At 48.5% G+C, this 23,696-nt stretch overlaps 1 protein-coding gene across 1 annotated transcript in view; it reads right to left on the reverse strand.

The window, feature by feature from the left end:
* The window catches only part of LOC122379048 (motile sperm domain-containing protein 2-like), a 36,924-nt gene that overhangs the window by 5,700 nt on the left and 7,528 nt on the right, over positions 1 to 23,696 (reverse strand). Inside the window, exons 2-6 of the mRNA XM_043360917.1 lie at positions 9,017 to 9,163; positions 6,784 to 6,964; positions 1,964 to 2,127; positions 912 to 1,105; positions 431 to 724 (exon numbers count right to left, since the gene is read on the reverse strand). Of these exons, the coding sequence (XP_043216852.1) occupies positions 431 to 724; positions 912 to 1,105; positions 1,964 to 2,127; positions 6,784 to 6,964; positions 9,017 to 9,163 (980 nt within the window). The remainder of the gene's footprint in view (positions 1 to 430; positions 725 to 911; positions 1,106 to 1,963; positions 2,128 to 6,783; positions 6,965 to 9,016; positions 9,164 to 23,696) is intronic.

Here is a 23,696-nt window from a genome sequence, read left to right on the forward strand (position 1 = left end):
TGCATGATTAAGATGACAGTTCCCTAACATAATTCGAAAAGCATTTGATGAAGCATATAGGTAATATACCCGTATAACGCAAGTGCAAGTGAGCTACCTAAACACAAACAAGAAAACATCTGAAGGCAAAAACATTTGATAGCCTTGTGTCACACACAATATGATGGAAAAACTGACAAACCAGCCCTATAAAGTTTCCCAGAATAACTATTCAAGAGAGCGAAGCGGAGTGGTCTAGTATTATCGAGTGTCCAGCGGCAGTTTGGTCCACGTCTGGTGAGGTAGGACAGTTAGGGACAGTCGCAGTAGGTAGGCACCCCTGCCATCCCTCCCGTTCTGCTTATCTCGGCAGAGTAGGTGCACCTGGCCACCCCGCTCAGGCGGGCGCGGGCGGCACCTGCCCGTCCCGCTCCTCGGCGCCGCTGGTTACCTTGGCCCGGCGCTCGGCCGCGCTGCCGGCGATATCCACCACGCTGCGGTAGTGCAGCAGGCTGCTGTGGCTGAGCGGCGCCCGCTGCGTGCCCGACGGCGGAGGGGTGGCGCGCCGGCCGGCCGTCCGCCGGCGCACCGGCGCCTCCGGGGGCTGGTCGGAGGCCTGCTCCGCGCCGCGCGACCCCTGGCGACCGTCGTCAGCGCCCCCTGCGCCCGGCGGAGGGGAGGGCTGCTCCCGGGAGGAGCCACTGTCCGCCGAGACGGTGTCCGTGTCCCCGCTCCCGGGGCTCTCCTGACGAGCGGCGAGAAACGGACACATTTATGATAGTGCGGCATTAAAGTTTCCATATCTCACTGACGTTGTATAGGCACCAGCCAGGAAGAAACAAAACGTCATGGTAGCGCCATTAAAATTCGGATTGAAGAAAAAGCTCGTCAGAAATCTACTCCTTTCAGATGAGGTCTTTCTGTACACTGACCTGCTGGCCGAGGAAGGGAGACGGCGGCATCTCGCAGTCCTCCTGCCGGTAGGTGTAGGACCAGGGGTCCTTGCCACCCCACCGGACCAGCGTGTGCTCCGGAGGGATCACCGTTCCGATGTCCTTCTTATTGACGAACTTGATGAGCTGGTGCGACTTGGGCGGCAGCATCTGTTTGATGATTTTCCACGCCGCTGCCGAACGAGTCCCACGTCAGCACATCGGGTATTTCAGGGAAAATACACAGTATCTGCAGTGATGCACCTACAGTGAGTTGTGGTAGTACTATAGCAATCATAGCTTTGCACAGAGGTAAGATGTGGAGATAGTCTGGTCAGAGGCCGTGCAAAGGTTACGTACACAGTAGACACATAACCTGTCCTTCCACTTTCCAATTGCGTAGTTTAACCCTGGCTGGTGTGCTAAAATCACACGAGAATATGCAGGGAACAGCAATCTCAGCACATTGCTTCATAGAAGCTGACAAAAGTAAAGCGACTCAGTTGTCCAAACGCTAGCGAAATTTTCGTGTTTCTAGAACAGTATTGAAACTCGTAATCACTAATGCTACCGAAAGGGGAAAAAATCATAAATTTGTATAGGTACGTAACTTGTAATACATAACTATATTACATAAATAAAGAAAAGACACCCGCATAATTATGTAATACTGGGTGGGTTTTCCGGATTGAATTCCGCACAAAGACATTATGTAAGTCCACAATGTCCGACGAGCTCATTTCCGGTTTCTGAGAAAATAATCGTGATTGTACAGTCATCAAAAAGATCTCTGACAGCAGCGCGCCAAGGTCTGGAGAGATTAGTGCTGTCGTCTTCCGTGAAGACGTTATTCTGGGATGTAATTTTTGATAATTCTCCTGCAAGGTCGACAAAATACAGAGGATTAATTAAGGTGCGCTTTTGCACCACGAAGGGGCTGTGGGACAGACCTTCGTTCAAGATAAGTCATCAGTGGTCTATTGAGGAAATGTAAGCCTAAAGCCCACCAATGACCACTCTCCATCAGAGGACACCGGTGGGCGGCCACCCACCGTTCATGATCCACGGCATCTCGAACACAATGATGGAGTTCAGCATGTCCGGGTAGTAGAGCTTGAACAGGTTGATCAGGAAGCCGATGAACGGGATGTCCACGTTCGACAAACCGGCGTTACCCATGTCGAGGATGAGCGAGATCCTCTGGCCACGCTCCTCTCTGCGAATACGGGAGAAATCACACGCAGTTAATGATTAATTCAAACTCGGAAACGACTGGATAGTATAGGGGAAGATGGGGGAACACCGACCCCTTAACCTTTTAGGGTCTAGTCACGTATTTTTTGGCAAAATCATCAATCTCTCAGTTTCAATGGATTGTCGCATCAATTTTACATACATATCAGCCAGTTGTTTTCTTGTAGTGTCGTCCATAATTGCATTATTCCACATTTAGTAAATGTCTACATTTTTCGGGGTAACACCGACCGTTGGGTAACACCGCCCGGGCTCAGCAGGCAACGAACTTTGCAGGTTACTGGACTATTAATTTGTTCTTCTTATCGTAAATTTCGAGGCATTTTAGTATATCTATAAATTGCAGTGGGAACGATTTTATTATTTCTCTGTACAATGTAGTACTCATTTATATAACTAGACGACTTAAAGTCTCAAAATTTAATTTTTTCGAAATTTTGCATTATCCACTAAAAAGAAGACATAGCAACAACGTTCTTTCTTTATTTGAAATGCGCCACTCTTGGGTTTGGTGTCACAATGTGCTATTAAACATCAAATTGCCCAAGTGGGCGGTGTTACCCAAGTGTCTCCATTTTTCTAAAAAATCCTTCAATATGGCAGCACGACAAAAATTTCGCTCGAGCAGGAGCACGTAATGCTTGGATCAGTCCTAATTATGGCAAAAAAATACTACTTCAGGACTAATATCTGTCAAATAATATAAGTTTTCTTCTGCTTATTTTGCTAGAAAAAAAGTATAAAGCGTATTAACGAAACGTAAAATTAGGAATTTCTCGCAAATCACCTAAACCAATGCGGTACACTGCCCATACCTGCACTTCTGTTGACGTGACGCTGCCAAAAGACAGTCAGCTGTCGCCCTAGACCTTTTTATATTTCTGATATCGGGGTGGGCGGTGTTCCCCAAAGGGCGGTGTTCCCCCATCTTCCCCTATAGGGCCTTGGACTGGATACCGTTGCGGTCCGTTATATGTATTATCTGCGGTCCTTTTGGATAAATATCAAACACAATTGAGTGCCGGCTAGATACTGGATTTTGGACGTAGTGGTAGTGGATAGGTCTTATGGGACAATCATGCTGAGGGGCGTGTACAATGAACTTTGATCCCTGGCAAGGTGGAATTGCGGACATGGGCAGACTTCTGCTTTGTTGGCAGATATAAGCGGTATGAGCACTACGAAACGAAACAAACTACGAAACCGCATAAAAACGAAACAATATAGGTAAACATAGACAAATGTTTCGCATCCGGAAACAGGGTCTCAATTGCGCTGTTTATTTTCCTAAGAATTATAATGTTCAAGCTATACAGACACCGCATGGTACCGAGCATAACTTCTGGGCGGGCACGGATCAGAGAAAAACACGTCAGAATTATAGGTCCATGACAGCGGCCATTTTGGTCAGCAGTTTCGCAGCGAATGTGACCGTCTGTTTGGGCGGCTTTGACGACGGCTCACGGCATACGGTCTGGACGGCACGGCTCAGACGCTAGCCCAGGCGGTGGTTCAGACAGTGGTTCAACTTCAGACGGCGGTTCAATGCGTGGCTCAAACAGCTTGGCTTAGACGGTAGCTCACTGTGGGGCTCAAATGGTGGCTCACGGTGTGGCTCAGACGATTCGTCTCAGAGAAATGCAGCTCAGGCCGCCGACACTGCCGGCTCAGATGTCGCAGCTTATGACGATGGTTCATAGCAAGACGACGGTGTTGCTTACCGATACCGATCAGACAGCAGCTCACGGTGGGGCTCAAACGGTGACTCAGCCGGTGGGGCTGCGCATTCCCCAAGTGCATCACACGAGTCGCCCGACCATCTAGCGCAGCGCCATCTCTTGGGCCACGTCATAGTGACGTCATATGCCATGGTCATAACGCTTAGGATCTTATCTATGCATAGATAAGGCATAGATGCCTTGACGAACCCAGCATGCATATGTTGTGCAGCGGCTGGTGAGAGAATACAGATGGGATTGGACTTTACACAACCGGCAACTATGTGAACTGAAGTGACTTTGATTCAAGAACCTAGTACATAAGCCTATGGCCGGATTCGTACGGTAGTTCGCGTTTGAGCAGCCCTGTGCCGAAGGCGTTGAAAGTGACTTGAAAAGTCAGACTGACATCACTGTCACTGTTGATACAGTTTTACGCCAGTGTTTGTCGGCTATTTTGAACAGTGGCTCGCAGCATCGCATGCATTATTGCATAATAGCACAGGACGTCCTGCTTTGTGATGCCCTCACTTTCTGGATCAATACGGGACTAGCGAGGTGCCGGTGTTTGCATTGCACCATATCATTGCCAACATTACAGAGCAGGATGGAAGCGCTTTCTTAGGCACCATTATGGACTACTTGCTTAGATGTTTCGCTGTAGGTTGCGATTGACTGTCAAGAGGCATATTCAGCATGTTTGATGTTTTCTTACAGTTTTTTTTTGCATATCTCTGACGCAATAATTATTTTTTAACACATAACACGAGTATAACCAATGGGCATATTCGCACAACATTTGAAAAGTCACGATAGCCATAACCTGATTTCAAGCCCTGTCTATAGTCTACTGAAGTCTCACGTTTTCACAAAAGTAACAGCGCTTTGTGCAGCCATTCTACGAGCATGTTGCAGGGCTCTGCTGTCTGCAGTCTGCTGCAAATAGCTGTGCCGTGGACGGAGACTGATATATGTGTCGACATAGAGACAGTCTCTCAAGCAGGAGGCGATCTGCTTTGGCTATTTCGCATGATGTGTGAGGCGTAGGATAGTTGCAAAGTAAGACATTTTTAATAACTTGTTGACTTTTAAGCATGAGGTTTGCAGGGTAGGCATACGAAAGATCGACCTAATTAATTAGCTAAATAACAGATGCAATATCTTGGGGCACATTGGGTTGGAGTTACTGACAGTGACAACAATCGAACAGCAGAGTGGAGACGATGGATTATTGGGATAGCGGGGCAGTGGGACAGCGGGGTGGTGGGACGGCGGGGCAGTGGGACAGCGGGTCACTGGGGCAATGGGATAGCGGGACAACGGAACAGGGGGTAGTTGGGGTAAATCGGGACAGCGGGGCAACGAGACAGCAGAACAGCGAGAGCAGTAATCTGAGCAGTAATCGCAACGCACTTTGTATATGGATCGCTCTTAAATGTAAATACAAATACGAATACAATACAAATACAGCGAAGTACAACGGAACAGCGGCCAGCGGGCATCGAGGCATAACAGGACAGCGGATAGCGGGCAGCGGGGCACCAAGACAGCGGGGCAGCGAAGGACAAACAGCGGACAGCGGGGCAGCTGAGTAATAACTGTGGACACTGGACAGCGGGGCGCCGACCGTCATGGCCCGGCGGCGCTCCGACCGGCCCGGTCATTACCAAACTGCTGACCTCCGCGACCACTCTCACCCGCCGCCACAAGGTCGAGAGTTCAGTGTCGCCCCGGCGGCCGGACGCCCCTACCGCAGCTCGCCGTGTGTGGTTATACCGGAACACGTGCAGGGGAGAAATTAACGCGGTCAGAGGGACGGCTGTGCGGCGACAGCAGCTGTCCCGCACCCCGGTCTACTCAGCTGTGAACCCGCGCGGCCGCCGGCGGCGAGCGACTTCGGCCGCGTCGCCTCGGTAATGTTGTAACGCCACAGTGCCACAACCGTCCGCACATGGCGGCCGTCCCAGCGAAAGCTGAGGAATGATGCCGATCAGTTGATAGGATCATACTGAGAGGCGCAGCAGCGGTGAGAAGCATATATTTACATTTATAGTTCTACCAGTGCATTGCAAATTATCTACAGGATTATACTGGCCATGGAAACACCGCACCAGAATACAGAGTCGCAGCTACTTATATTCTTATGACATTTATTTATCGAATGGAGGCATTCACTCGAGACGGTGACTGCCTCCGGCTTGAGTTCACAGTCCTGCAAGTGTCAGCTCCCAGCCGTTCAAATCCGGCGAGCCGTGCCCGCTCCCGACGGCGGCGCGTCCCAGAGGTGTGTGACCGCCGCGCGCCTGACCTTGACCCTGTTCGGCGCTCGTCACTGGTCGCCCGCGGCGGTCGGGCGGACTCGGACGGACGCTGGCGCAACCGCAGCGTGATGACGTCACCGAGGAGCAGCTCGGTGAGTCGCGTACGGTCCGACAAAGCTGGTTTGGGGCTCCACAATAGCGGTGCTGGGGACCGGACGATGGTCCGCCCCCCCCCCCCCCCGCCCCACTGCAGGGTATCCGTAGAGCGGGGAGCTCGACGCAGCGTAGGCTGCTAGCTCGCGATGGGTAACACGATGATAGCATCTGCCCCACGTGAATGATATGACTCATGCTGCCTGTTGCTGATCGCACACCACGTCTCTGAAGCACGTCTGATATGTGCGTCAGTTGGAGGAAGCACTATTATTTTTGTCTTGCGCAATCATAAACATGGTTATTTTTAGTAATAAGTTTTTGGTCCTCAATGGAATTAGTTGCCTAGACCTACAGGTATAGGCAAGGCAATTCATTGCAATTAGTAATGTCCATACTTCACTCCATTCATGGCTGAGTCACCACTCGATCTTTTCTACCCTGTAGACGACCAACTAACCCATTCCATTCATTGCACGGACTCACCTTTCGATCTTCTCCACCCAGTAGACGAGAAACTGTTTGACGCGCTCGAAGCGCTCGCCGTGGGTCCTCTCGTGCAGACAGGAGTGGAAGATCATCAGAGCGGCGCCGTCCCGGTCGCGGCCGTGCACGCTGAGCGTGCCCCGCTCAAAGAACTCGGTCACCACCGAGTCGTGAGTCAGCTCTGTCGGAGAACAGTCACGCGCTTGGAGTTAGTTACTGACGACATGCCAGATAAGTTAGTAATGATTGAGAAACAGGCGTTAAAACGTTGAGGAAAAGCGAGACATAGTGACTTTTTTATTTATAAACATAAGTTAATAAGAAATGGTCATAGCAAACATTGCACAAAATAAATGGTGAAGGTCCGAATCTAGCGAGGAATAAGCACCTAAACATAACATCATCGATACAGTTTTCGCAATTACCTAAATATTCATTAGTCGATAACATATCGCTCGATGACGCCAGATTCTCGACATATGTATTATATTGAGGTCCGTCAGTCATATCAATCGACACTTACGTAGTAATGCGAGCTGGGCAACTCCTTCCATTGTCATGCTATATGTAATGTCACAAAAAAAACTTTATTTAACACAATCCAAGACAAGGAACAATTAGGACTGAGTATGTGTGCTCTATTAACCAATATCAGTAACACCAGTATAACGCCTTTTGGGGCGACTAACGGAGCGAGCGAGAGGGTGGGCCTTGCACGTGCGAAATTGCGAGGGGGTACCTCCAACTGACTTGTGCACGGCACCCTACTAACCGGTCTCTAGCGATGTGCCAAATTTGAGCACAATCGGCCCAGCCGTTCTCGAGATCTGGAAGCGGCACCCTGCACGTGCGCACGTGCAAAATGGGGCCCAACTGACTTTTGCACGGCACCCTACTAACCGGTCCCTAACCATGTGCCAAATTTGAGCGCCATCGGTCCAGCCGTTCTCGAGATCTGGAATCGACCCCTGCACGTGCGCACGTGCAGCAGCGCCCCAACTCTGGCACATGGATATGCAGTGCCTAGTGGGTGCCTACCTACATGCCAACTTTCAGCGCAATCGGCCAAGTAGTTACCGAGATATTGCAACAATTACAAAACGGACACCTCTTCGTTTTGCACGTGGCACGTGCATAAGGGGTCACCCACATGCATCGGGAATAGTCCAATACTTGGAAGAAGGAATGAAGCTACCCTACAAAAATTACCGCATGTAAATCGGTCAAGTGGTTGCTGAGATATAAGCCTCGCAAAAGCGTGACCACGGCCGGCCGGCCGGCCGGCCGGCCGCTCATACTCAGAAATTTCCGTTAATCTAAGGAAAGACTACGCTCGCTTCGCTCGCTCCGTAATTAGTGTTCAACAATTTACGAAAAGCAAATTCATTTAAGATAGCTTTTAAAGAGTTCATAAGTCATCAAATGTGACAAATCTTCAGAATATCTTAACTGAGGACGATAATGATGATTTGGTTGTGGATGCCCGGACCTGCAGAGGTCATCGGTTCGCAAGTCAAGCGCTCGTTTCGAATTGCGTTTAACTTTCAGTCAAAGTCATCATTCGTCAGTTGTGCGCGATGCTGACGAGTCCGTGACTGCTCCGGGGTGAAGGAATTCCCAAAAAGTCACGCCACCCAGCCACCAGCAGCCCCTCCCCCGGCTCAAAACGTGCCACGGAGCGGGGAGGTGCTGATCCGCGTCACGGATAGAGCACACCTCTGCGCGGTACGCGGCGCGGCGTGCGACGTAGACTGGCATCAGGCGCACCAGCAGGCATAACCTCAGCCGAGAGCTACCCGTGCAACTGCAGAATGCCTGCGTGTCGCTGGTGTAGAAAATGAATTTTCTTCCAAGCAGTCTGTTTGTCATTTTTATAGCTATCTAAACCAACTTTATAAACTGCCTGAATAATTTTAACATTGGATTTATGTTGTCTTGCTGTTAAAATATAAATTCCTTCCTGTAAAATCTTGCTGCTCAGAAAACCCGTTTCTTCGTGAGATAGAAACAACGTTGACTCGGACATTGTTTCGTTTGTGATCGAGATTTATGTGTGCTGTGCCTTTTACAACTACAAGCGTTGACCACACTGCTTCACCGTTTATAATTGCGCTTATAAGAGCGCAGTGCACACCGCACAACGCACATCCTACCAATTAATTAGACATCCGAGTAATTACGCCAATTTAGGATTTTATCTAGCCCATGTCCCAATAATTTACCCAAAACTCACCGTTGACTTGCCACTCGTGGCGGAATTTCACCGAGTCCATCATGAAGTCGAAGGCCTTGTCGATCTCCAGGTCGCCGTGCGCCATGAACCTCTTGCACCAGAGGTCGTCCGTGCGAGCGCGCACGATGTCTTGGGGGTGCACATGATCTGCAAACAGCGAGACAACGGCCGTCAATGGCTGAAAACATGGGGGCTCCTACCGGACCTTGGGATACACCCGAGGGACAGCCAGGGCAGCCGTGGCGTGGCCCGTGGGTCCATGGATCAGTGCGCTTGCGGCCTGGAACAGCCTGCTTCAATACGCGACAGATAATACGTTTTTCAGGTCTTATATGTTGCTGCGCTTGCAGTTAGGATAGATATAAATGATATAGTATTTTTAGGCAAATAATTTGATAAAAATGTAATGCCCATTGGTCAATATCGGCAACGATTTTACGATAAGCTGGAAACAAGCGAAGCGAACCCCAATCAACCGCAACTCAACTAATATTTCATAAACTGATGGAGTGGCCTCATTCAAAGGGAAGTCCAGTGGTGTGGGACAGAAAATCACCACCTTGCGGACGGGCTTTGTGCTGCCAAATCTCCTCCCAAGGTTGAAAGTACCGGATCTTTGGGATAGACCGCTGGTTTCCGCACGATATTCCTGTATCTGACCAAGGACGCGGGGCCTGGCATCTGACGTGCAGCGAAATCCACATCACGCATACGTACTGCCGACCATTCAGAACGTGTTCACAACTGATGACTGTGGATAAAACAATAATCCCCGGCAGTTTGTGAAGTTTCGAAGTTGAGCTCAGTAGTTAGATCCGCGGCTGGCCCCATCTCGGGCTAAAATCCTGGAAACATGAGCCCGCCTGCAGGCTGCCTCAACGGTCAACCGTCTCAGCATTCCACAGAGGATTGCCAGAGTTACATAACGGATAGAAGAGACGCAGTACTAGCCTCTGAGCAGAGCTAGCCGAGCAGCTTCTCTGATTGCAGTCTGAGTTCAAGTGCATGGCTAGGCTTGTACAGATTTCATACCTATACAAATACAGGATTTAGAGTAATCTAAGGGAACAGTCAACTTTGAGAATCCATCCTCGCGCATGCACTTATAATATCAGATTGTTAGATCCTATTTCTGATGTTGACCTTCATTTTGTTCAGCAATGATGTATTTTTGAATTTAGGGTGGGTGATGTCAGGTAAGATCAGATAAGCTTTTAGGTGTCCCGTTGTATAATCTTAGCTGGTGTTTACCACCACTAACAGATTCGCAAAATGTGACATGGGCTCAAAAACTAGTTCCAAAACCCCGAAACGTACGCTAGATTCGAAATAACGTACAAAAGCTACCACGAGCCGTAAACTTAGAAAAGTCGACCGCTGTTGCCAGAGGTCAGTGACCTCGAACTGACCTTCACGTGAACTTGGAACCCACTAAACTCACGGGAAAACATCATCTCACATGTTGGCACGTTTTTAATCACACACACAAAAAAAAAACTGGAGACGTACAAATATAATGCGCACTGTCACGTCAAATCACCATTATGGACTGATGTAGTGTCGAGAAAGGGGTCACATGCCAATGGTGGTTTGAGCCAAGTTCATGAAATGTTCAGGTGGGGTGTAACATTGATGAACACGAGAACAAAGCATTGTCGCAATCCGCCGCTTTCTACGCACGTTAATGAGAAAAAACAAGGGATCCATCCGACCCGCAGTCCCCACTACCCTTCCTACCAGTCCTCGCGCTACCCTCCCGTAGAGCGATGGTATACCGTGGTTAGCAACTCTTCGGCTGTTTAGTGTTTGTGTTTACTTAAGTAACGAGTTAATCATTTATGTACATTATTACGTACATTATTATTTATTTATGCATTAGGTATGCATTGAAAAATAATTATTGAGCGTTTCTACTTTCGTTTGCTTTTACGATAACCGATGTACCTAACGAAACTTATTATTGCACGCATTACATGATTCTACATAGTCCGGGCCTGCATCAGCCATCAATTCAGCCACGATTGTGCTGATTTGGCATGGTTAGAGTTGAATGACCACCACCTTAGTAGGTATTGGTCTTAGTAACAAATTGCAGGTATTGATAAGGCTTCACATAATTCAAAACCTATAGCCGGTAAGTATGTAAATAGTGATTGCAAATGTGTTTAAATTCTAGAGCATAACCGTTTTACTGTCATTAAAGGTAGTGTGCCAGCTTTCTTGGACCATATGGAGTTAATGACCCGGATAAGGAGAACCGGATTTTTAGAACTTATCCATACCTTCAAAACTCATGCAAACGTCTTAAATTCTTCAAATTTTGAGTACCCCAGTGCGAAATTCGCCCCGACGGGTTGTCGGTCGTACCCCAACCACATTTCACACCACTATGAACAATAAATCCACACACTAAAATCGCTATTACCGATAGGCTCATCCAATCAAGTTTCGATAAACCCGTTCATCATCATCTCCTGCGGTTTCGAACACGCCTGTTAGGTGGCTTCTGATGCTCGTTGAGGTCGGAATTTCCAAATACGCGTGGTGCGTCGGGCCGCGCGCTCTGACTTCGGCCAAGAAAAATGCGTCAGCTGATCATTGTCATTTCTGCCACTTGCGTGTGGTGAAATGGGGTCATAACTTAAAAGACGGCTGTTTCATATAAATTATTTTACATAAAATCATATTTCAAACCATAAATTAATGTTCAACAGCCAAATTAAAGAAACAATACCAATACAGGCTTACAGTTTAAGTTCGACATTGTGCTGTCTACGACTAGACAGCTGATAACTCATTCCCGTACGTCGTAACCCTATAATGACCTTTGCTTATTGTCACATGTGCGCCGCATTCGCGATTGTTGCCGACGCCTGTTTGCAGGTCAGCCCACTACAGTTGTTATACATATCGAAAAACCGATAAACTTTTAGGCAAAAAAGGCACTATTCCAGGCCCATTTTTGATTTTTTTTTTGCGATATTAGGTAAAAACAGAAGCTTCTTATCCTAGGAAAAATAAAATGGGAAATCATTGGAAGGTGGCACACTACCTTTAAAAAGTAATAATGGTACAAATAAGGTACGATCTGCCCTCCTCAGCGCCGTATTGAGGATGTCGCTGTTATGGCAACACTCAGACGTAATCCACGCCTCCAAAGGTAAAGTTGCCAAACTGAGCAGTGTGTGACGAGGGCAAGGTCAAGATGACTGGGCAAAACAGTGGACGTCGACATCGACTCACGAACCAAACGGTGTCGTCATTGAGCAGGTGTCACGAATACTCTCGGCACACATGGGGCTCGCCAGTCTTCAACTATAACAGAACCGTTTTGCTATCCTGCTACACTGTCCTGCAACTGATTAAAGGGACTATCCCACCTTCTAAAATGTTATTAAAACCAGTTAAATTGTGCCCGACTTTATAGATTGGATGACCAGGAACACGGTTCTGGCATTTATTTTTCATTAAACATCTTAGGCTTCCCATATTCCAAACACAAACTTTCAAATATGTGACGTCACAGCCCAAAATTACCTCCTTCCCCAGGTCACATTACTGTCATAAAGCTGATTCTTTTTACTCTGTAGGCACCACAACAAAGTTCAGACCAAGTTTTAAGCGATTTTTCAACGAACAAACCCATTTAAATCAGAATGACTAAACGAGGTGACGTCACACTAACGGTCGCTCCATGTTGAAGATAGGGCCTTGTACAAGGCCCATTTTCAAATGGAGGGAACGAATTTCTTCAACACCAGGAGGCCGCGGGGGTTGCAACCTAGATAGATAGTGGTTTCTGAACCTCGCCGCAAACTTGGCTATCTCAACTCAAACCCCATGTTAAAGGTGGGATAGTCCCTTTAAGCTCTTTATACAGATTTTACGCACATATTTTTTGTATATGACAATGGAGGTCTGGGATGGCTATTCGGGATAGGGGCCGCATGGAAGAGACATGAAATGCGGCACGACATTCGGAAGTTTTTTTTTTCTTTTGCTATCATTATTTGGTGGACGTGTGGAGACGCGCAATTAAGCTAATGCTCTCCATCACAATGTCTTGTGTCTCGAATCGATATGTTTTCCATCCGATACACATTTGTTCTGAAGTAGCTACCGCGGTCTTTTGAGCTCCGCTCCACGTATTTCAGTCGCCCGGCCCAGTCCACTCGTTGAAGGGCGTCCGGTCTTGCCATTGCTGTATTGCATCCAAATGTCGTAAGTCCGGGCGGACCGGGGCCGGCGGCTGTGGAGTAACACGCGGGTCACCGGGAGGGCGGGGCGACCGCGCGGGGCGGGGGGGGGGGGTACAGGTACCGGTCCGGCCATGTGGTAACCGTGCACCGTCCGCCCCGCCACCACTGCTGGGGCATTCCACGTCAAATCGAACAAAAATCGGCTGTTTTGCACCTTACCATCAGCGATTTCATTATAAATTTGTGAGCGAGTTCCTGTGTGGCCCCGGACATTACATATATGTTTTTTGCACATTCTGACCACAGGTCTTCTAAATATAGGGCATCAAATTTTTACAAAATGTTGCATCTTTATATTTTTGAACGACCATAACTTTGGTTGTACTTGTTTGATTTGAATGAAATAAACTTTACTGTTTAGGTAATTTCTTAAGCATTTGTTTAGAATTGCACGTACTTAAATATATGACTTTGAAATTTGCTTAACTCTGTTCTTAAGCACAAATAATGAAATAGCAAAAAACACGTCGCCTTCGATTTGGCTCATTTTCATATATTTTATTGCCTACCATATTCTTAACAACCTGTGAAAAAATTAGAGTGGGCCATACATAAGTTTTGAAGAAAATTGCACATATGCAAACGTATGTTAGCACGCGCAGTGGAGGGGGAAGAGCGAATTTCGCCCACCCCTCCTGTTTTTCGCCAATATCTCATAAGATTAATGCGAAATTAATTATGGCTACCTGTCAAGAATTGAATTGGACATCTCATCGTGCAAGCAATAAGAAAATCGGTTCACAACTGTTCTAGTAATAGCGGTGTAAAGTGAACATCCTGTCGCCGCAGCGACGCGGCGACTCGGCAGCCGGCGCCGACCGCTACGCGCCGCCTGAATTGTAGACTGTGCCGGGACGGAACGGAACGGTTCCGTCTTTACATCGCGCTCCCTACCGCTGATTACGTTCGATTCGCGTCAAATTTTGTGAGAAGACTAAGAAATGTACAGACAATCTTATGGTGAAAGAATTTTGAAAATCAGTTGGTAAACAATTGAAATATGAACGTGTAAACACAAAATTGTGATTGCTGCGTTTCCCGCATCGGCCGAGCCCGCCTCAGCCGGCGACATGTTACTCTTAGCAGGCCTCTAACTGCCATATTTATTATTGGATTAACTAGAAATCCCCCATACATACTAAAAAATGTATGTTCTTTTGTATAGTGAAGATCAAAAGACGTGAAGATATCGTTGCGTGATAATGGTTTCGTTGAATTTACTTCATGATGCATTTCCACACGGCTCAAAATTCACCGCAAAATACCGTTTGCCTGAGACACTTTTACTATGGAACGTGAATGCTTGACTACGATGACTATGCATTTCCATTCTCGCAGAGTTTGGGATATCACTAATCAGCAATCATTCATTTCAGAAAGTGTACACAAGCAGGCATGTCTTGACTCTGTCTTTCAAGGTCACGCGCGGTTGCGTGATGTTGATGCATGAAAACGGCGTTTGCCGCGAAAGTTATGAATGGCCCACTCCAATTTTTTCACAGATGGTTAGGAACATTGTGACGGACATAATATGTAAAAATTACCCAAATCGAAGGTGACGTGTTTTTTGCTATTTAAATTTTTCTGTTTTAATTCAAGGTCAAATGCATTTCAAGGTCACTTCAATTTAATTTTATAATTAAAAATCAAAGCCTTATCAATTGCCTATAAGACCCTGTTAATATCATTTTGATACCAGAAAAGGAACCAGAGTTATAGCCATTTAAAAAAATGATGTGTGGCATTTTTCGCTATATTCGATGGCCTATATCTCAGCAATACGTTATCAAATTTCGAAAATATTATACGTAACTCAGTTTTGAACCATGCCCAGTCTGCCTACAAATTTTCAGAAAAATCGAAGGGGATGACGGATTTCGGTGTTTGATTTGACGTGGAATGCCCCTGCTGCTGCCGACTGGCAGGACCGGCCTGACCGGCCCGGTGACCCGGGGGTCGTCTGACCGGCCCGCCCGGACCCGCCCCGTCCGCCGACGGACCAGGGACAGCCTCCTGGTCCCGCCGAGCGACCAGGGACCGCCTCCTGGTCCCGCCGAGCGACCAGGGACAGCCTCCTTTATGCATTCATCTCCACCAATGAGTCTAGAGCCGTCTCCTGTGCCCGGTCCCGCCGACGGACGATGGGAATGGGCCAGGAACTGTCTGTCACCTGTGCCCCGCTGTCCGCTGCCCGCTCGGGTCGGCAGGAGCGGACGCCCGTGACGCTGACCTGGCCCGGAGACGGCCCTCTGCATGGGTAATGTGCTGCCTCTCAGGCTCCGGTCGCCGAATTAGCAATGAAAGCATCTCCGCCTCCAGGGCCTCTGCATACACTTCCGCAGGGTGCAGTGGCACCGCGTCCGTGCGCAATGGTTTAGTCTGAGCGCGACCATGATGTGACTGATCTGCAGCGCAGCATTCGAATGCTCAAAAGGTGCTATTCAAGCATCAACAACTGTACCGAAGTGTGCCTACACCTCAGACCACGCCAGCTGGTACTCTCTTGGATCTACCAACATCTCGGCGTATCATTTGAACCGTTACTACAAACCAGGATCTGCTCTACATCGATGTATCCACCTGAATCGGTCATAGGAATGTGTCCACTTCATACTTTGCGAACTTCACAATTGTTTAGTGAAACACCCCTCAGTTAATTGTTTCATGCTTAACATAAATATATAGACCTATCTACCATTGTTCCGGCATAACCGTTTTAATGAATGTAACTTAATTTTAACGTCACAGAATGTAAGCATATAGCATCATCGACGCTTAAGCTTACAACATCGTTTGTTGCACCAGTTCTGGAGCGAGTTAGACCGTCCAATGTGGACATTCTAGGGTTCACGGAAGAATTTAGAGCTGAACGTCTAATAAATGTTCTCACATATCCGAGCATGTCCACTGTCCAGCTCAGCTCAAGGCAGAAAACTGTTATGTCCTGTTAATTAATTAAGAGCATTTGCCCTCACTTAAAATTTAAATATGTTGTTAACATTCAATATCAACAGTTTAACATTCACATAATTAGTTAGCATACCCATTAATGCCGGAATTTTTATTTTTTGATTCTTTAGTTGTCAACAAATGTTAGTCACACGGGTCCCAGTAAGAAAACTGTGCAAGCTTAAAAAATTGTTCCATCGGTTCTCAAGTTATAAGTATGGGTCATAAATGACCCAACCGGCATTGGCATAGCCACAAATAAGGAGTTATACGAAAACCGATTTAGCTAGATACCTTATTGTGTACCTATACTGTATAGCGGTCTCAGACAAACAATATTAACCCGGCAGGCGGTGGGCCTACCAGCCACCTTCCACGCGGTGGGGGGGGGGCACTTTTTTGCCCCCCCCGTATCTCCGAAACTACTGGATGGATCCGAAAAATTCAAACGGCGTTCGATAGCCCTGTCAAATTTGTCGAGGGAAACCAAATTTCATTGACCTCGGGGTCACCGATGACGTCACAGGTCAGGTCAAAGATAAAATGTTTCACCGTTCACAGGGCTTCTAGGGAAAGCGCTATAACACCGAGTAAAACGCATTTTGTCGAAAATCAGCGATAAGGCGTCAGTTGTCTAGTACATATGTTGCTATTAGAAGTCACTGGTCATACCAGGTCAGGTCACAGGTCAGGTCACCAAAGGTCACCAAGGGTCACCACATGAGCCCAACTTTACTAAGGTTATGTGATGCATGTTTTATGGCCAGTTTTTCATTTCCAACTCAATGGTGTTGGTTATAAGAGCATCAGGTACGGTTAAGGTCACTTTCTGGTGGAGGTCAGGTCAAGGTCAGGTCAAAAAAGGTCAAATTTCAAAGTTGATATTTTTGCACAAAATGGGTATCGATTCGATGCAGCTCGTCACGGGGAGTCTAATGGTGGTCTTTGTTTTGCGCTACGAGGTCTAGAACTGCTAAAAATTGAGTTTGAAAATTTGACGTCATCAATTTTGAACAGTTTTTTTCGCTATAACTTGGCCAAAAAACGAGGTATCGATCTCAAATGTGGTATGTAGATAGAAGGCGGTAGGGACTATCACATATATTCCGGTTTTTTCGAAATTCAAAAAACTTTTTGGATTTTTTGGCTATTATATTCAAAAAATCTATTTTTTGATTTTTGGGGGTCAAAATCCAAAAAATTCGAAAAACCGAAATAGCAGTTTTGTAGCCCTTTTGATTCCACACCTTTTATGTCTAAAACATTTTTCTGTATCTCTAAAGCTGTAGGTCTGACAGCTCTTCCCGCGAAACCTTTTTTTGGGTCGAAAATGGCAAAAATGACGTCACTCTTACGTCATTAGCGGCCAACCTATCATAGCCTTTGGAAAAATTTTTGGTCACCATGTGCGCTAGCTGCTCCCGGGAGGGTACTGAAAGTTTGGTGACGATCGGCGCAGCGGTTCTCGAGATATATCGAAAAAAGTAAAGGGGGGGGGGCAAAAAATTGCCCCCCCCCTACCGCCTGGAAGGTTAAGAGGCACTGCATTGCAAAGCTTTGCAACGTCTCATTGGCGAGGCCGTTGGTGACGCTGACAGGCCTGTGGTGCCCCTGTTAGGCCTCTGGTGCTCCTGAGGGGACACCATAGGCCTGGCAGGCCTGTGGTGTCCCTGGAAGGACTGTGGTGCTCCTGGGCCCTGACAAGCCTGAGGTGCCCCTGACAGGCTTGCGGAGCCCCTGACAGGTCTGTGGTGCCATTGCTAGGTTTGTGGTGCCCCTGGCAGGCCTGTGGTGCCCCTGGCGGGCCTGTGGTGCTCCTGCTAGGCCGCTGGTGCCCTGGGTCCTGGCAGGACTGTGGTGCCCCTGACAAGCCTGAAGTGCTCCCGACAGGCCCGTGGAGCCCTTTACAAGCCCAAGTTGCACGTGCGAGGCTGGTGGTGCCCCTGTGAGGTCGATGGTGCCCCTGGCAGGCCCGTGGCTGGTGCCCCTGGCAGGCCTGTGGTGCCCCCTGACAGACCTGTGGTGCTCTTGCTAGGCCGATGGTGCTCCTGCAGGCCTGTGGTGCCCCTAACAAGCCTGTGGTACCCCTGACAGGTCCGTGGTGCCCCTCGGCCGGCCGAGTCGCCGGCCCGCCCCGAGTCACGGCCCCGGACAACCGGTCCGCTCATGATATCCCAACATCGCAACACTAGGCCTGTGGTGCCCCTGATAGGTCGGTGGTGCCCCCGGGTCCCAGGGGAGGTCATGAGTGACCCATATGACCCCCCTCCTTTGGATCCGCCACTGTGATCTGATCACAACCCCCAGAAATAAATAATCGTATAATCATCAATTGCTTCCCGTGTATTCAACATACGAGAAAATTGACAACACTATTGCCGGCTGGGTCATTTATGACCCAAGGATATTTATCGAGGAAAAATAAGTTATCCGATGGCGACAAGAAGGGCAAAAATATACATCATGCCTTTTTCAGACAAATTTAGATGCCAGGTGGACGATCATTCAATAGATAGTAAAATGCAAACATAACATAATATTACTTTTTGGGACGGCGCGCCATTGCCAGTGACCGGCAACTGTGCAGTCCCGTCGTCTTTGGCTCCAGAAACTTCAGTGGACGAGCTCACACGAGTTTTAAGCGGCTCCAACGCTCGTCGCTGAACCCACAAATCCAACAAAACACACGCACAAGTTCCTCAAAGTGCCACTTGCCTCCATTTAGAAAAAAATGTTAAGATGTTGCTTTTGGGTCATATATGACCCAAGCGGCATTAATGGGTTGATATAACTTTTTAACCGGGTGTTATTAGTTACCAACTCAGGATGTTTTCGACCGGTTATCACCATCTGCCTATAACGGTAATATAACGTATCAATAAATGCGTAAAATATAATAATTAACCCGCGCCCCGTAGGGGGGCCGAAACGGCCCCCCCCCCTGTCCTTTTCGGTCGATATCTCCTAAACGGCTGGAGATATCGCCACCAAACTTTCAGGACCCCTCCGGGCATCAATTTTACACATTGTGACCAAAAATTTTTCCAGAGGCTGTGATAGGTTGGCCACAAATGACGTCAGAGTGACGTCATGTTCTGTCATTTTCGACCGAAAAAAGACCTTCGCGAGAAGACCTGTCAGGACTACAGCTTTGAAGATACAGAAAAATGATCAAGACATAAAAGGCGTAGAATTGACAGGGCTACAAAACTGCTATCTCGAATTTTTGAAATTTTTGAGTTTTAACCCCCAAAAATCAAAAAAGCATTTTTTGGATATATTCGCCAAAAAATCCAAAAAGTTTTTTGAGTTTCGGAAAACCGGAATATATGTGATAGTGCCTACCGTCTTCTATCTACATACCAAATTTCAGATCGATACCTCGTTTTTTGGCCAAGTTATAGCGAAAAAACTGTTCAATAAAGATGACGTCAAATTTTCAAACTCAATTTTTGGCAATTCTAGAACTCGTTGAGCAAAATGAAGACCACCATTAGACTCCCCGTGACGAGCTGCATCGAATCGATACCCATTTTATGCAAAAATATCAACTTTGAAATTTGACCTAATTTGACCTGACCTTGACCTGACCTTCACCAAAACGTGACCTAGGCTGGCCCCGAAGGCTACCTAACCCACATAATCGCATTTGTCATGTAAAATGGACCATAAAACATGTATCACACGACACATTCATATTGTGACCCCCGGTGACCTGACCTCGCTGTGACCTGACCTGGTATCAGTGACCTCAGATAGCAAAGTATGTGTTTGACGAACAATGTACCATCGATGGTTTTCAATAAATTACCAATTTACTCGCTTTCACAGCACATTTCTTGAAATGCCTGTGAACGGTGAAAATCTGACCTTTGACCTGACCTGTGACGTCATCGGTTTGACCTAGGTCAATGAAATTTGGTCACAAGGTAGTTCCCGGGTGGGGCCATCGAAAGCCGTTTGAATTTTGAAAATCGGCCGGTAACTTTCCGAGATCTTAGGGGGGGGGGCCGAAACGGCCCCCCCCCCCCTACGGGTGGTAGGGTCCGCCGGTAGCCCTACGGGGCGCGGGTTAAAACATAAGAAAATAATTGATAAATTTTGCAGGTAACTAAGGAACGTTTCAAACAATGTTTTCAACAACAATCCAAATCAGCGTTTTGTTGACGCATTCAAAAATTGTTACCACATGAAATTAGTTTCAAGCGGTTTGATTATAGGTACCTATCAAAGAGTACCTATGTGACGTGTCCACTGTCCACTATGCTATGACGATGGGCGTCTTCAATGTTTATGCCAGCCAAATCATCCACCGAAAGCTTGAGCCAGACATTTATCACTCAATTAGCCATTGATCGAGAGGCCCTTTGCTACACCCATGACTCCGTGCTGGACGGTAGGTAGTGGTTGTATTGTGAAAGTGAACGGACAAGCGTGCAGACGACTTGGCATAAGTAAGTATGGTCAAGTCAGCATTATCAGCACAAGAACGAAAAACTGGTCCTCTAGGTTGTCCCAGGAATCAGTGGCGGTCGCAGGGGGGGGGGCATCAGGGCCATGCCCCCCCCAAGGCAAATCAGGGGGGCCATCATATCATTTGCCCCCCCCCCCCCCCAAACAACCGATGGGCCCCCATGGGCGTATAGGGCCCTGGCCCGTATTCGATTGTCACGAGGCTCGAGAAACCCACGCCAGCTATTAACAGCTCCCATACCGGTCTTTGAGGGTCCTACACTTACCTCTGAGGACCCTTCAGTGGCGGTCAAGCGCCCACATTGACCGCTGAGGACCCACGTTGACCTCTGAGGGCCCTCCACTGGCCTTTAAGGGCCCCTAAACCGGTCTCAGGGGCCCAACCGGCGGCTGAGGGCCTTACACAGGCTCTGGTGACCTCATTTCTGTCTCAAGACTAGCCTTTAATTGCCTCTGAGGGCCCCGCACTGGATTCTGAAGACCCGATGTCGGCCACTAAGAGCCCGGATCGACCTCTGAGGGCCCCTCTTGGTCTTTGAGGGCCCTCCGCTGGTCTCTGGGGTCCAACGCCGGCCTATGCCGGTCTTTTAGGGCCCCACACTGACCTCTAAGGGCCCCATGCTAGCCTATGAGGACCCACATTAGCCTCTGAGGCCCCCGCACTGGATTCTGAAGACCCAATGCCAGCCTCCAAGGGCCCGCATCGGCCTCTGAGGGCCCATCTTGGCCTTTGAGGGCCCTCCGCTGGCCTCTGGGTTCCAACGCCGGCCCATGCCGGTCTTTTAGGGCCCCGCACTGACCTCTGAGGGCCCCATGCTGGCCTGTTAGGACATACATTAGCCTCTATGGGCCCCGCACTGAATTCTGAAGACCTGATACCGGCCTCTAAGGGCCCGCATCGGCCTCTGAGGGCCCATCTTGGCCTTTGAGGGCCCTCTGCTGGCCTCTGGGGTCCAACGCCGGCCCATGCCAGTCTTTCCGGGCCCCATTCTGACCTCTGAGGGCCCCATGCTGGGCTGTAAGGGCGCTTATTAGCCTCTGAGGGCCCCGCACTGGATTCTGAACACCCTATGCCGGCCTCTTAGGGCCCGCATCACCTCTGAGGGCCCATCTTTGGCCTTTGAGGCTGGCCTCTGGGGTCCAACGCCGACCCATGCCGGTCTTTAAGGGCCCCACGGCGGCCACGCTAACCTCTGAGGGCCCCATGCTGTCCTGTAAGGACCCACATTAGCATCTGAGTGCCCAAGTCGGTCTCTGATGGTCTCAATCTGCCCTTTGCAGGCCCTGTACTGGTCTCTGAGGGCCCTAAACTGGCCTCTATATGCCCCCAACTGGCCTATGAGGTCTCTACACCGGCCACTGATGGCCGTATTATGTTCTATGGGGGCTCAAGACTTACCTTTGGGCGTCACGCATTTGCCTCTGAGGGCCCACATCAGCCTCTGGGGCCCCATCTGGGGCCTTTGAGGCCCTTCGCTGACCCTTGGGTCCAACGCCGGCCTCTGGGGGTCTGACACTGTACTCTAAGGGCCACATTGCAGCCTCTATGCGATAGGTATCGCCGAAGCGTTATCCATGGGCCTATTAGTAAAGGAGCCACGGGTGCAGTGGGTGAAGTTGCACCAACAATAATTATCCAGTGGGTGCAGACAATGTATTCTCTACCCACAATAATCTGGAATAAAACCCATTTTCTCATCAACACTACTTTCGATGCAGCACGACAAATTCAGGATATTTTGCCCACTACTATCCATCTTTCGATGCATTTGCTACTGTGATGGTCTTCACAACTTACATGTGTGCTCAAGTGAAAAATAAGAAACGGAACATATGTGATTGAACACGTACCGATGACCCACTGTTAAAAGTTTTAGCACGATATCTTCAAAATGGCTAAGTTAGCCGGTTTTACTTTTTGCGGTAGTCAATTCACAGTTGCGTGAATTATTGACATTACCAATGCTTCCAAACAGACATGTGCATGGATCCGAGAAAATGGATCTGGGATCTGATCCCACGGATCCTGATCTCGGATCCATCGGGATCATAGATCCAGCTCTTTAATTTATCGAGAGATCCGTAGGGATCATAGATCCATGTCTAGTATTTTTGCTTGAGATCCAGTGGGATCATAGATCCTCATTTATTTTTGGTCAACACAGAAATCCCAAAAGATCACTCGTTGCAACTCACAAACGTTCTTATTTAGTGATTTTATGTGATAACACGTCATAAGCCATAGTTTTATGGCACTTATTGACATAGAAACACTTGAAAACCTGGTTTCAAATGTTGTGCATGGTGGGATCCACTCAGATCATAGATCCATGTTCTTGGTTTATCGTCAGATCCTGTGAGATCATAGATCCAGAATAAATTTTTCACGCCGGATTCGGTGGGATCATAGATCCGAGTCTGCAATTTGCCTCGAGATCCACTGAGATCATAGATCCATCACTCGGATCCATGCACATGTCTGCTTCCAAATGAACTTACCTTTTCGACATAGTACACTCTCAAAGCTGGCAATGAGCCTCCGCCCGGGTGCCGCTCCCTACCCCCCCCCCCCCCCGCTTCACCGGTCATGGCTAGATTTCTGCACTCATGCACTACGCCCGTGGGCCCCTTTAAGCTAGCACCGGGCCCCCCGGGTCAGTGCAGGGGCCCCTTTGCCAAGTTGGCCCCCCCCCCCCAAACGCCAAGTCTGCGACCGCCCCTGCCAGGAATAGGGCAGGTGGCTTGGCAGCTTCTCCACTGTGGTGGCGTCGCCCGTTAATGTTAACAGGACTCCCTCCGCCGGTAGAAATCCCCCTGCTTTGGCAGCATTGTTACCGTGCCCGCGTAGATGGCAGCACGTGGGGAGATGGGAGTCGCGCGCCGCCCCCGGCACGGTCCGGGTAGGATCCGTGTAAACGTGTGATCGTGGATCGCGCAGCCAAGTATAAACCTGCCCAAGAACCGCATAGTCTCGCCAGTCGGCTCACGACACAACACTT

Source organism: Amphibalanus amphitrite, unplaced genomic scaffold (assembly GCF_019059575.1).
Source record: "Amphibalanus amphitrite isolate SeventyFive unplaced genomic scaffold, NRLGWU_Aamphi_draft 000070F_arrow, whole genome shotgun sequence".
Classification (NCBI taxonomy): domain Eukaryota; kingdom Metazoa; phylum Arthropoda; class Thecostraca; order Balanomorpha; family Balanidae; genus Amphibalanus; species Amphibalanus amphitrite.